The sequence below is a fragment of the Chelonia mydas genome, chromosome 10 (genome assembly GCF_015237465.2).
Source record: "Chelonia mydas isolate rCheMyd1 chromosome 10, rCheMyd1.pri.v2, whole genome shotgun sequence".
NCBI lineage: Eukaryota > Metazoa > Chordata > Testudines > Cheloniidae > Chelonia > Chelonia mydas.
In genome coordinates, this window is record NC_051250.2 from 63,623,636 (window position 1) to 63,637,909 (window position 14,274).

General features: G+C 43.9%; 1 protein-coding gene across 6 annotated transcripts in view; it reads right to left on the reverse strand.

Annotated features, from left to right (window-relative positions):
* FBN1 (fibrillin 1) overlaps window positions 1–14,274 on the reverse strand; it is a 216,199-nt gene that overhangs the window by 38,171 nt on the left and 163,754 nt on the right. For all 6 annotated transcript variants that reach the window (XM_043524453.1, XM_037910538.2, XM_037910540.2 and 3 more), the window contains 10 exons: window positions 13,638–13,763; window positions 12,525–12,647; window positions 11,481–11,603; window positions 10,204–10,368; window positions 9,735–9,803; window positions 9,503–9,628; window positions 7,873–7,995; window positions 5,273–5,431; window positions 3,681–3,752; window positions 657–782 (listed from right to left, as the gene is read on the reverse strand). In XM_043524453.1, coding sequence (XP_043380388.1) covers window positions 657–782; window positions 3,681–3,752; window positions 5,273–5,431; window positions 7,873–7,995; window positions 9,503–9,628; window positions 9,735–9,803; window positions 10,204–10,368; window positions 11,481–11,603; window positions 12,525–12,647; window positions 13,638–13,763 — 1,212 coding nt within the window. The remainder of the gene's footprint in view (window positions 1–656; window positions 783–3,680; window positions 3,753–5,272; window positions 5,432–7,872; window positions 7,996–9,502; window positions 9,629–9,734; window positions 9,804–10,203; window positions 10,369–11,480; window positions 11,604–12,524; window positions 12,648–13,637; window positions 13,764–14,274) is intronic.

A 14,274-nucleotide genomic window follows, 5' to 3' on the forward strand; every position in this document is an offset into this window, starting at 1 on the left:
GGCTTTTGTACATGGCATGGCAAAGCACTCCAGAGAAATGCGATATGTTTTGTGCACTAATGTGCTGCGCTCTAACTCCCTGTATAGACCACGCTGACGTGCTCTAAAAGGTACCTAGTTGTCTAGTCCAGGCAGCTAGAGCACAACATGCGAGCTTTCTCTACAAATCACATCATTCTAGGGCATTCTGCCAGCACCGAGTAGCCAGCCCCTAACACACTGAACATTTATCCAGATTTACTTTACATGAGAATCCACTACAATATTTTTGATCATGCCTTTGATCTTATTTTCATTACGAAAAAAATATCAGCTTGGAAGTGAACGCTGGTCTTGATCTGACATGGGAAGACCACCCACTGCTCATATTTACATCCAGACCATGAAAAGTAAGAAGATTCACTTGCCACAACTGGTTGACTCAAACTCATTCAAGACTTTTATACTAATTGGAAAATCGGGTACTTTGTTTCCAATAGAAAACATATATGGCACCAGATTTTCCAGCAGGAAGCCAAAATGTCTTCATTAAGACATGCCTGGCCCACATTTCTCTGATCCTAGTATATACCCCTGTTATGGATGAATTTCAAGTACATTAGATTTGCCAGTATTTGACCCAATTTCTGTTTGTGATGGAAGTATAAGCCTCTTACCTTCACATATCAGCAACTTGTCATTGTAAAAGAATCCCACTGGACACTCGCATCTGAAGCTGCCAACCATGTTTATACAGACTCCATTCTCACAGACTCCAGGGATCTCTCGGCATTCATCAATATCTGTAACAATCGATTTTTAAATAGTCTGAAAGTGCCAATTCATTCAATCCCCTTCTACAGAAATGTTTTCTTATTATCATGGGATATTATCACAATGTTTATATTAGCAGCATGATCCTGTTACCGTGTAAAAAGGCATCAGACATTCAATAATTCCTACGCATGCTGGAAAACTAACTAGTCTACTCAATGGCTCTCATTTTTCACTATACCCAAGATATACCCAGCCCAGGGCAAGTTAGGCCTGCACAGGACTCTCAAATTCCATCCCCTATCTGATCTGTCCACTTCCTGCCCCTGACATGCCTCCTGCTATCTGTTATGCTGGAGGTAAGGCTGCAGGTGTGAGAAGCAGCAGAACCATCTTCACCAGCCTGCATACCTGCAGACAGTTCCCCTGCATGGGGGTAATTCTTCACTTGCCATTTCTAGCCACTTTAAGGCCACTTTGTGCTACTCACATGGAACAAAGTATCCTTGGGGACCAGAGAATCCAGCTTAACCTATTTTGTTGTTATAAACTGAGCTTCTTCTATATTAATTAAAAAAAGCTCATCATTCTCTAAGAGCCTGATCAAAGAACTCACTGAAGACAATGGAAAGACACTGTCTTTAGACCAGGCCCTCTGTCCTTCAGCATTTGTTATAACAACTTTACATCCACTTCCACCACCTGTTAAAGCTTGGTTAGTTTTATGCTCTTTTACAAAAGTTCTGAAGGTACCAATGACTAATGATATTTTAAATGCCTGAAACATACTATGCTTTTCATTGATTATGTCTACCAATTGTCCTTCCTGTTTTAGCAGATTTGTGAGGCAATTCATTGTTTTTGGCCCTAAAAACGCAGCCAAAACATAAATAGTACAAATCTCACTTATTGGGCTCTTTAGGTGTACGTCTCTTTAGGGGTCTAACTTCAGCATACAGGTCAGAAAATCCATGAAAGCCTTTTCCTTTAGTAAAGAATGCTGTCTGCAGGGATCCACAGAAGCCAATGAACATTAGGGGAAGGGATACACTACAGAGCTCTCTTCACACCTAAGGTACTTTGCTTCTGATTTTGAAGGGGCCAGTTTTGCTCCTGGATTAAGCTTTTAATTTCCTACACAAGATTTGCTGCTGCTGCTGCTGATTTTTAGCCTGCTGATTATAAAAAGTGAGTCAAGGCAGAATCTAACTCGGTCTCTGTCTCCCACCATCAGAAGCAATCATCCCATATAAGGATGCAGAACTCTAATGGCAAAAATGGAACATAAACATAATGGGAAGAAAGTAACTCAGCATTTCCAGCAGTGCACAATGTGGACTGCTGCTGCAGTGGTGTAAGCCAGTATGCCTACTGCAGTGGTTCTCAATCTATTTAACATTGTGGGCCACATATGCAGTTCTCCGTGGGTTATGTGGGCCACATCCACACAATATCTATACTACCTGTAGGGCACGGAGGATGTCACATGGGCTGCAGCTGTGGGCTGATTGGGCCACAAGCGGGCCATGGGTTGAGAACCACTGACCTATGGTGTGTAAGAAGTGGGAGTGGCTACTACTGCCCTCCTGAAGTAGTAAAAGAAGCAGTTCAGGTATCACAACCCAGCAAGGCCTATGAAGATCCCAAGAATCACTGAAAAAGTGTGTGTTTGCTGCACAATGTAGCCCTGAGTGAGCAACTTGTCTCACCAGTGTGGCTAGGGATACACTAGTACATGAGGACACCAAAAGTCAGCTGCATTGGCTGCTGCACTCCAGTTGGAACAGGGCTAGCAGAATAAAATAACTACAGCTGCCAGGGGTGCAGGCTGCAACATGTGCTATTAACTGCTACCGCAGGATCTGCAGATGGTGCACATTTACATTACCCCACCCCTGCCTAGGGTGACTCCATCCTCATTTGCACAGCGCACACCACATTATGTTGTACAGAGAATACTCAGACCAAGCAGGGCTGGACACAGCCTCACATGACTGCCTCTGATTGAGCAGGTGGTGAGCAGGTACTTTACTACTTGCCACCTAAAGCTCATGTGTAACTTCATGTGCTGGTCATAGGGTGCATGATGATTTTGGTCAATGAGATCTGGTGCTTTGCTCCTCAAAAGACCAGGAACAAAATGTACAATATGTTTCTAGTAATTCTTTTTCTTATTATACATTACATCTTATTAGAATTGATTGATTAGACCCAATTGTAGGGTTCTATAGTGCCCATCACCATAATATATGGATATAATTCACTTTGTTGATGTCTATATACTATAGTTCTGCTTGTCTGTTGTACAACGATTGCTCCACCTCTCATTTGTCTTTTTGTGGGAATAAAAACAAAAGGAAGCCCCCACTAGGGATGAATTTGGCCTCTTTGACAAAAACAAAACAAAAAGAGAAAAGGAGGAATTCATTTGTCACACACAATACCAATGTTACACACGATACCGCAATGTGAGAAATATTTTAGTGGAACAGAAAAAAGGATTGTTGGGTTAATTCAATACACAGAGGGATTGGTGTGAAACGTCAGATTAAATCTGTGCTTTAGTCAAAAGGAAACACTCCTAATTCCTCTGAAACCCAATGCCGATTGGCCTTATTCCCAGAACCTCTCCACTCTCTGGTGTCTACAAGCCATTCATCTAGCTCGATTACCGTTTCTTCAGAGCTTTAGATTGTCATGATCACAAGCAGCAATAATCAGAGCTGCCAGCTAGAAGGAGTTAGGCAGAAAGTTTGCAGGATCTGATTTAAGACAAGGGTTAAGGGTTGCACAGAAAGTTGAATTTCGTGGCATTGTTTAGTCTTTATTTCTTTCCAGGAAAGAGCTGACTGTGAAAACAATGCCTTCCTTTCCCTAGTACATACGTAGTGTGGAATTTAACTCAAAACAGAGTAATCACAACTCACCAACTGGTAAACCTGTATAAATGTCAATGAAGAAACCAGGCCTTTGACTTCCACAGAGTGTTGCAAATTCATCTGTAGCAGGAAAAAAAAAAAAAAAGACAACAGTTATCTCGAATGTATCAAATTAAGTGAGTAATTTCACCCCAAGCCTGAGAAAAATGCAGTCTCCACTTTTTTCTGTACCTTTTGAGGGACAGATTTTCACACAAGGCATGTGTACCTTGCATGAGTGCACACTCTCCTGCCAGATTTGTAATGGGGTTCTGATCCCAAGCCCAGTGAAGCCAGTGGAAAGACTCTCATTGGCTTTGGATCGGATACTTCGTTTAGGTATTATTATTAGGTACACACTTGTCAGGTTATGTGGGTGCACTGTACTTTGTATGCACAGGTCGAGCTCTGTACTTCACAAACCGTCATAATTTGGAAATCAACACATAATTTTTGAAAATTGCAAACGACCAGGATGGAGCCAGTTCTCAGGTCTGATAAGTCTGTTTTGCACCAGCTCACCAGCATGAAGCAGAGGAACACCTGGTGAATCCAGCTTGCTGAAGATTCCCCCAGTGTGGAGGAATCATGCAGTGGCACAGGACTGTCACAGTGACTCCTATGCTACACGCTTCCTGTACCCCGCATAGGGTCCATCCTTGGAAGGGGCTGAGGTGCCCCTGCAATCCCTGGCTGCTGGAAGAAGAGAAGAGTGAGGGGAGATTTGATAGCAGCCTTCAGCTACCTGAAGAGGGTTCCCAAAGAGGTTGGAGCTAGGCTGTTCTCAATGGTGGCAGATGACAGAACAAGAAGCAATGGTCTCAAGTTCCAGTGGGGGAGATCTAGGTTGGATATTAGGAAACACTATTTCACCAGGAGGGTGATGAAGCACTGGAATGGGTTACTTCGGGAGGTGGTGGAATCTCCATCCTTAGAGGTTTTTAAGGCCCGGATTGACAAAGCCCTGGCTGGGATGATTTAGGTGGTGTTGGTCCTGCTCTGAGCAGGGGATTGGACTAGATGACCTCCTGAGGTCTTTTCCAACCCTAATCTTCTATGATTCTATGGAAAGGCTCCTTGGGGCTCTTGGCAGCCATGGGTAAAATACAATTGTGTTTTATGATGAGGACTGCGCTGGGCCTGGCTGCCCCAGGATCAGGGGAACATACAGATGTCTTAGCACCACCTATGACCCCGCTCCTGGTCACATGCCAAACACAGCTTGGCTGGCCCATAGCATCTGCCCTATACATGTTTGTCAAAGGGGGCAGATGGACAGTCGTGCAGAACAAAGTCCTCCAGTAATTCACAGAACAGGCTGAGCATAGCAGCAGGAGTGCAGAGTGCTCTACAGTGACCTACTCATGTGCCTCAACCCTTACTTAAAAGGATCATCTCCAGGGCACAAAGTATAATGAGAAATGTATTATTTAATATGTGTATATTTGTATACATATACTTGTAATATTTGTACACATATACGCACACAATTGTACAAAATACATAGCACTTTCCTCTCTCTAGCAATTCATTTTATAGCAGCTTGCAGTAATGTTATCATTAACGGGGCCTTTTTCAGCTCGCTTTCAAATTAAACGTACCGGTGCTTGGGATGGGGCATTGTTCACAAGGCTTATTCCAGGCACGGCCAATATTGTAGGAACAGCAGCACATCTTCTTGGTCATATTAAAGAGCAGTTCTCCATCGCAGGTTTGATTGTCAGCATAATAATTTCTGTAGCACAGACTCCTCCTCATATCTGCAAAGAAAACAAAAATATCATGACGGTACTGAAATACATGAAGTGTCTATGAGAGCCCACTCTTATTAGACAGCCTCCTTTCCCAAAGTTCCTGAGCACAGTTCTATGCTACCTTTACTAGGTCCCCTCTTTTAGTCCCTCAAGCGGTCGCCAAAGGAAGCTTGTTCTGTAGTGTTTTATATCAGTCACCCCCAGCCCTTGTGGAGTCACCCCTAAAATTTGGGTGTTTTTTTTATTTTTGTTGTAAAACTGGCCATAACTCAGATCAGACTCACCAAAGGATTCACTAAGGCCTGCAAACCCTGGCCCAGACTTGAGCAAACCTAAGCACATTTATGGCTGATCTTAAAATCATGCACAGTTTATGACTTCACATCATTCTGATGCAAAACCAGGTGAAACTCAGTGGTTTTCCCAAATTACGCATAGAGATTTTAGGTCTGTATCAGCTCAAAAGCCAAAGTGAAAGATGGAGGAGGCCAAACACAGCTAAACTGAGACCAAAGGAAACAAGATTGCCACACAGTGCAGAAACCACCCAAAACCTCAGGGGAGTCACTGCAAAGCTTCTATGCTGTGATAAATCTTGAGAGGTGGACCCAAATCTGTACTCGCTGACACTGTTCAAGGGTTGTATGGTGTCAGGAACAGGAGCATTTGGCCCATCTTCTCTTGATAAATGTCCTTATAAATAGTGCAGGCCGCTACTGTATGCACTATTTTACAACAGTACATATTCAGGGTGAGATTGTGCCTGGCCCTGCACAGGTTGTTAGGCAAGGGTCACCGGCAGTGGTGAGCTGGAGCCGGTTCGCACCAGTTTGCTAGAACCGGTTGTTAAATTTAGAAGCCCTTTTAGAACCGGTTGTTCCGCGAGGGACAACCAGTTCTAAAAGGGCTTCTAAATTTAATCGGCCAAAAGTGGTGCCTCAGGCACCGACTCCATGGGTGCTCCAGCCCTGGAGCACCCAAGGGGAAAATTTGGTCGGTGCAGAGCACCCACCGGCAGCTCCTCACCCCACCCCCGGCCCCAGCTCACCTCTGCTCCGCCTCCTCCCCTGAACGCGCTGCCCCGCTCTGCTTCTCCGCCCTCCCAGGCTTCCCGCAAATCAGCTGTTGGCGTGGGAAGCCGGGGCGGGCTGAGAAGCAAGTCATGGCTTCCTGCTCAGGCCCAGGGAGGCAGAGCGGAGGTGAGCTCGGGGGGGCGCGAGGAGGGCCGCCCGCGCCGCAGCAGGTAACCGGGGGGGGCTGCGCAGGGGAACCACTCCCCGCCCCAGTTCACCTCCGCCACCCTCAGCCTGAGCGGGAAGCCGCGGCCTGCTTCTCAGTCCTCCCCTGCTTCCCGCCGAATAGCTGATTCATGGGAAGCTGGGGGGGAGGGAGGGCACGGAGAAGCAGAGCAGGGCGGTGCGTTCAGGGGAGGAGGCAGAGGTGGGGGGGGCGCGGAGAAGCAGAGCAGGGCGGTGCATTCAGGGGAGGAGGTGGAGGCGAGCTGGGGCTGGGCACGGGGCGGGGAGGAGTCAGGGGACAGGGGAGGGGGGTGGATGGGGCAGGAGTCCCGGAGGCGGGCAACGACCCCCTCAAGGGGTGACAAGGGAACCTGTTCTTAAGATTTTGGCAGCTCATCACTGGTCACGGGCGTCTCCATCTTCTGGTCCGGAGCAAGGGCGAGGCACTGTAACAATTCTTGAGCACAAGACAGGCATCACAAGGAGTCTGGGATTCTATCAGCACCACTGGTGTTGGACTCCGCAAAGTGGGAGATATAGGACAAGTGTGCAGCCATGGCTAAAATGCCGTTGTGAGCTCCGCTGGGGCGGTGTACATCACTCCTAATACGGCCACTGGTTTTACAGCCACAATTTGGCCTTAATGCTCTACAAAGATACGGTTCTTGGTCTTTTGGGGCCCGATCTTGGTCTCACTAACGTCAGTGGAAGTTTTGTCACGGACTTCAATGAGAGCAAGAACAAGCCCTTGATGTTAGGAATTACCACCATAAAACCATTACAGCCAGCCAACAGTTTTACAATGAACTCTCCAGTTGGGAGGCCTGTGCAGAGATCAATAGCATGATATGGCTCATGAAAACTCAACCTTGCCAAGAGATTAAAATGTGAAATTCATGCCATACAAAGAGTACATATGACACTTTCTGCTGTGGGTAGAAGGAAATGGGAACATGTCATTATGCTGATTTAAACACTCTACATTGATCTGTGAATTGTGTTTTTTAGTAAAACTCTGACAACAACCTGTCTTCATTGACTTAATACAAATAAAGAAATAGGCCAGAACCTTGGTTGGTGTCAATCGGCATTAACTCCATTCAAGTCAATGATAATTCTTTTCTATAAGTGAACTCCACAGAGCTATGCTGATTTACATCATCAGAAGCCCTGACATGCAATGTAGAAGGAACACTTTAAAAAACTCACCCATACAGTTGTTGCCACCATTGACTTGCATGTAGTCGGGAGGACAGATACAGGTGTAGTTCCCAACAGTGTTATAACAAGTGCCAGGTCCACAAATGCCAGGTGTTTCACATTCATTAATATCTATAAGAAAACAATAAGACATTAAATAATTGCAGCAGATTTTGGTCTAAATTTCTTTTGTGAATCGGTGAATTTGGGTTAACCTCTTTTAGCAGCGCTCAGGGTAGCAATGTACTCGCTGGGGACACTTAAAGGAAATCTGAGCAGCTGGGTCATGATGGGGCAGGCCTGCATGGCAGAAGGGGTGATTCCATGATTAGACAGGTCTATAGGTGAGCCTTAAGGGCTCACAACTAGCCAGGGGAGTGGGCCCCTGGCATATTCAATGGGTCCAGAACAGTGAGAATCCATTTCCTCTCTGCACCTGTTATCCAGAAATATTTTGGAGATGCTTTGAAGTAAGGTGGTTTCAGGACAGATCACACATTCTACACTCCTGGTCTCTCTATCTCTTTGTGACAAGAGGGCTCAGTGATCAGTCTGTCCAGGTGTGTCCGCATCCATAAGTCTGACAGGGGCCTACAACTGGTGGACAGAGGCAGAGAGCCCATCTGAACACAGGATGCTGCAGTGGACTGCTCAGGCCTTTAGGGAGTTTGAGCTATTGAGCAGGAAAGGTGAAAGAGCTGCTCCCATCAAATGATGACACACAGACACACACACACCCCAAGGGGTTCCAAGCCACAGGAACAGGATAAAACTGGAAACTTAAAATATATTAAAAAAATCACTAAGTAGCCTTCTGCATTTTAAACAATCTATAGGGATAGGTAGATTTATATCTCCTCTCTACTGCACAGGAAACCAGATGTTGAGCTCTATATGGTGCAGAACTTCATGGAAAGTCTTTGTGTCTGATTTTTAATTTGTAAGCTCTCCAGGGCATGAATCTTCCTGTAGGTTTGCACAGGGCTCAACACGTTGTGGGCCTATGAGAAACAAACAATTATAGCAATGAGCTGGGAGGCTGAAGGCAACCTGGAAAATGAAAAACTAGTGATCAGATTTGGGGAGTTGGGCTAAAACTTTGTACAAAATACAACCTGATGGCTGCGGGACCGGGTTTAAGTATATGGCTGTGATGTTCTGAATGCATGCTACCAGTGGCAGGGGAGAAGGGGAGAGGGAAGGTTGTAATATGACAGATATTTTCAGTCAGAGACTCAGATCATCATGCTTTAGCCTGCAGGAAGACGGACAATAAGCTATGGTTAAAATGGACAATGCCACTTCAGCCAGCCCAACAAACACAAGCAGCAAGCTGCTTGTTGGTTTTAGTGCATGGTCATGTAAAGAACTATATTGTCCATCAGCAAACAGCTATTTCGTAGAGATGATCAAAATTTTAAGCAAACATTTGCAAAAATTTCCATTTAATCAAAAAGGAATTTTCTGTTGAAAAACTTTTTGGAGGAAAACTTTTGTCCAGCTCTACTATTTCTGCAATTACACTGTTGGTTTGACTGTTGGTGTACTTTTAAGGAACAGATAATTTTGATGGATGCTCAGTTGTCAATATTTGGTAAGAAATAAATGCCCATGCCGAGTAAACCCTAAGACTACATACCATCACATACTCGAGAGTCTTCATTCAAATAGTAGCCATTTGGACACTGACAGTGGAAACTACCAAATGTATTAATACATTTTCCTCCTTGGCAAAGTCCAGGTAGTTCTTGACACTCATCAATATCTAACAAAGTAAACACAACAACATTATTTCATGCCATGAAAAATCAAGTTAGTCACAGAACGTTGCAATTTAAGACATGTAAAAGCATGAAAAAAATAAGCATTACCCTCCAATATAACTGTAATAGGGTTTGGTCGGAATCCTTCCCCTCCAGGGCACAGAACCTTATATTCAGCTGAAAACAAAAGAGATTTTATGAACCTAAAATAGTTGAAACATCTTCATCACAATGATCTTTGAACTTGTAAAGCTTATTACAGCACAATATAGAACAGCCTAATACTAAAACAAGGGCCCACTGTGCAAAATCAGGTATCACTTTTCTCATTGGCTAACACAGAGTCTGCTGTCCAAGCAATAGCACAACTATGCAGGAGCCATTACAATGCACCTGCTGATTGATAATATCTGCACCAGCAGATTTTGTACCATAACTGGTGTAATTTTCAGGCAGTTTAGTACTTGTATGTACCCAGTACATGATTTTATTAGCACTCCCACTGTCTAGAGAAAATAGGAGAGACAGAAAGACGCATGCATATATGGTTAGGTATAATCCAGTGAAGCTGACTTACTTGAGTTCACAGGTGGGCAATGTTCACAGGGAATCCCCCAAGCTCTCCCCAGGGAGCAACAGCAAGAGGCCTTGGAAACACCAACCCCAATCTCATTGCTGCAGACTATATCTCCATTGTCTCCTCGCGGTCTAATATCCAAGTAACAGTTGCCAGAACGTGTGTCTATTCAAAATGCACACAAAAAACATACATTACATCTGATGGAGGGGAAGAAAGTTTTGTTTCCTTGTGCTTCCCCTGTCTGTCTGTCTGTCCCCATCTATTGTCTCTTGTCTTATGCTTCGGTTGCAAGCTCTTTGGGGCAGGAACCATCTTTTTGTTCTGTGCTTGTACAGAGCCTAGCACAACAGGGTCCTGGTCCATGATTAGTGCTTCTAGGTTCTATGGTAATACAAATAAATGAATTAATAATATTCGGGCAGTCTCAATGCTGAGAGAGAGAGAGAGAGAGACAGAGAGAGAGGGCGCACTCCAAATTACCTTCATTTCACATAAGAAAGCTGTGGTTGGAAGTAATTTACTCTCACGATTACACTGGGCTCACTCTGCGAACAGTCTCACTGCAATCAGTGGGACTGCTCATAGACTAAGGAACTTCTGAGCAAGAGTGGCAGACCCAGGTCCTTCATCATTTAGGTGCCTATTCTTATTCTCACATCCTTGTATTAGCACCTTCCTCCAATCCTAGGAACTGCTACTCTTTCCTGTCCTTGAAATTGAGATTTACAAATGAAACAATCTATTCAACACATATACTTAGAAATTAAAATGCATTTCAACTGAAGGAAACAATCCAGGACCAGAGAGCTACAGGGAGGTTCTGAGAAAGTTGGGGCCTAATCCTTCAGAATTTACTCACAAGAGTATCTCCTTTGATGATGATAATTAAGTCTGGCCGAGTTGTACTCAAAGCAGGATCCAAGGGGTGTAATACTGATTTTATGCCACACCTTTGTGTTTCTTCAGTCTTAAGGCCAGACAGAGGCTGGTTTGGCCCTGGTGCAATTTAAAGCAGTCTCTAAATTGTGCACAGCTGCAGCAAGTCCCAAGGGGCTGTTCTGGCAGCAGGGAATGGCTGAAGTGCAGTATTGCTCAGGCCACATTCCCTACCGTCCGCCACACCCTGTTAGGCAGCAGCAGTAGGGTGGGAACTGCAGAGTATGCTCCAAGAGCTTTCCATTACACCCTGGGAATCCTCAGATGGCTGTTTAAGCTAGAGTTACTGCCCCTTTGTGCCACTTCATCTCTAAATAATACAGGAAATGACAGCTTACCAACGCAGCCAACACGGGTGGGGTTCAGCTCAAAATCAGGAGGGCACTCACAGGTGTAACTACCAGGGGTATTGACACACGTGCCACTGATACAGGTTGTGGGGTCTGCGCATTCGTTAACATCTGAAACAACAAGGGGGCAGTTAGCGAATTCCCCAATATTCCACCTAAACCAACAACATGCCAGGTGTCAGACTGTCAGTCTCAGGAAATAATCAGTTCCATTGCTTGTTGTGGGGTGTATGTTCCCTCTACAGAAATCTACACACAAAAAATCACTGAAACTGTGGAAGCAGAGCACTAGTCCGACACGAATTCAATATTTCACTGAGAAATACTCCATTTTTGCCAGAAAAAATAATTCTACAAAATGAAATGCACTGTAAGAGAGGCCAAAACATTAATCACATTGATCAAAAATATCAAGCAGAGAAATCATTTTGAGGGCCATACTGTTCCATATGTCTCTGGGAGCAGAAATTACAGGGCCCAGCAGATCCCAACCTGTGGGAGATGTGGAAGGGAAGGCGCGACACCTCTTCTCCATCAATCCCCTCTTCCCTTGACCAGTAGAACCCCAGAGATTCACACCTCAGCAGGGAAAAGATTCGGGGATGACGGCACAGCCCCCAAAATCAGGCAAAATATTTGTGTGTAACTTCCTACTGTCCCTATTTTGCCCACTGTGCTGTTTTGCACTGAAGGATCTAGTACAGTTCCATATTTTCTTATTTATAATCTCATTGTTATGATATAGCTAAAGCTTTGCTTAAGGAGTTGGTCAAGATAACAACAGCTATGTTCAGAGGCCGCTCCAGAGTCTGCCACTCTCGACAAAACTTCGGTGTGCTGCTGCCTCCTTCTAGTCGTAGAGCAGCGGATTTGGCGTTTGAGTGAATGGCATTGTGACCTGACACACTGGGTCATAACAACTCTCAAATTTGGCCCAGCTGCCCCTCTGACATGATGGATGCCGTAGGTAGCAGCCCAGTTCATTGACAGCTAGCTATGTTAAAAATGATCTTGCTTAAAATCAGTCTTCACCTGTGCAGTTACCACCGGTTCTGTCCAGTTCATAGCCTGTCTCGCACTCGCATCGGAATAGACCGGGGAGGTTATGACAAGTCCCATAGACACAGATGTTAGGAAGGGAGCACTCATCAATATCTGTAAGAACAAAAAGGAGGGGAAAATTAGGTTCTGTGATCTTTTCGCTATAAACTTCGGACTAAAAACTTGTCTGAATAAGCATTCAGAAAAGTAAGCATGGAACTGGATTCTGATTGCTCCTGCATGTTTTGTAAAATGTTTTAGATTTGCAATACTAATATATAGGATTTGCATTTGTAGGCAACAGGGTCCAAACTAGAACCCCTTACTAAATTGCTTTGGAAGTGAAATTAAGCTCTATGCAGATGGCCAGCACAAGGGGCTGAAGGGTTAAGTGGGACTTAAGTGATGCACAGGCTTTTGCAAAGAAATTAAATTCACCTTTTATTCAGTTTCACTGCATATGACAGATTTTTAGACATACTGTGCTTATTTCTTGGGTGTAACTTCTATGGTGTTTTGCCTGAGTGAGGACTGCAGTATCAGACTCACTGTTTATAGTATACTTATATGAACTGCATAATGAATGACTAACTTGATCCAGTAACAAAGAGAACATATTTACAAAGGACGTTAAAATACTTCTGCAGTCAGTATACACACCAGCGACTTCAAGAGAAGATTGTTGTAGCAACAGGAGAGAGGCACCATGCAGGCTTTTTAAAGTTAGTTTGAAGATTATATAGTTTCAAAGTAAATGGATTCAGAGTTGAAATACTAAGAAATCTAATTTTGTTTTTAGTTTACATAGAATTTTAACTTTCACAATTCATGCCTCTTCCTTTATAAGTAAGAAACAATACACGGAACAAATTTTGCTGGAAAAAGTACCAAATCCTATTTATAGTGTACCTATGAACTTCATCAAATCAGTGTCCAGATGCATGAACTGAAAAAAGTAACAAAAAACTTTACCCTAAAATATTTTGGAAGTGAATGCAGTTTTCAACAGTAAACACAACTGCAACCAATTGCAACATTTTTCAAATATAAAATATTATTCAGGCAGATTTTGTCGAGTGTTATTTAAAGACTACAGTGAATTACCTTCACATGCTTTCTCATCTGGACTTGGTAGAAATCCCATTTCACATTCACAGCGATACCCTCCTGGAGCATTGAGACATTGCCCATTCTCACAGAGATTCAGGTTTTCTGAGCATTCATCAAGGTCTGTTAAAGGAAGAGGAATTGCATTATATTGTAAATATTTTTCTCATTGATGTTCAGTTCAGCTAAGACACATATATATCCAAAAGTCTTCACTGTTACATTAATTGAGAGCATTTTCAGAAGAAATTATAGTCAGGTTATGTGCAGGTCTTGTCATACTAAAAGGCTTGGGGCATTTCTGTCACTTTGAAAATAAAATTTCTAATGAAAAAGAAAAAAGAAGCAATTAGTCTAGATTTTTAAAAGTGGTTAAAATTAGCAAGAAGTGGAGGGAGATTGGTGACTGCTGTGAAACAGCAGAGCCTAGAAGCCCCAGCTGAGATCAGGCCTCTATTGTACAAGGTGCTGTACAATGTACAAATAAATAGCAAGAGATAGTCTCTGCTACAAAGAGTTTCCACTCTAACAAGGCAAAGACAGACAAAGAGAGGGAGTGGAGACAGAGCCAGACAGCGGTGAAGGTCACCCGACGGGTTAGTGGCTGAGCTGGGAACAGTGCCCTAGCCACTGG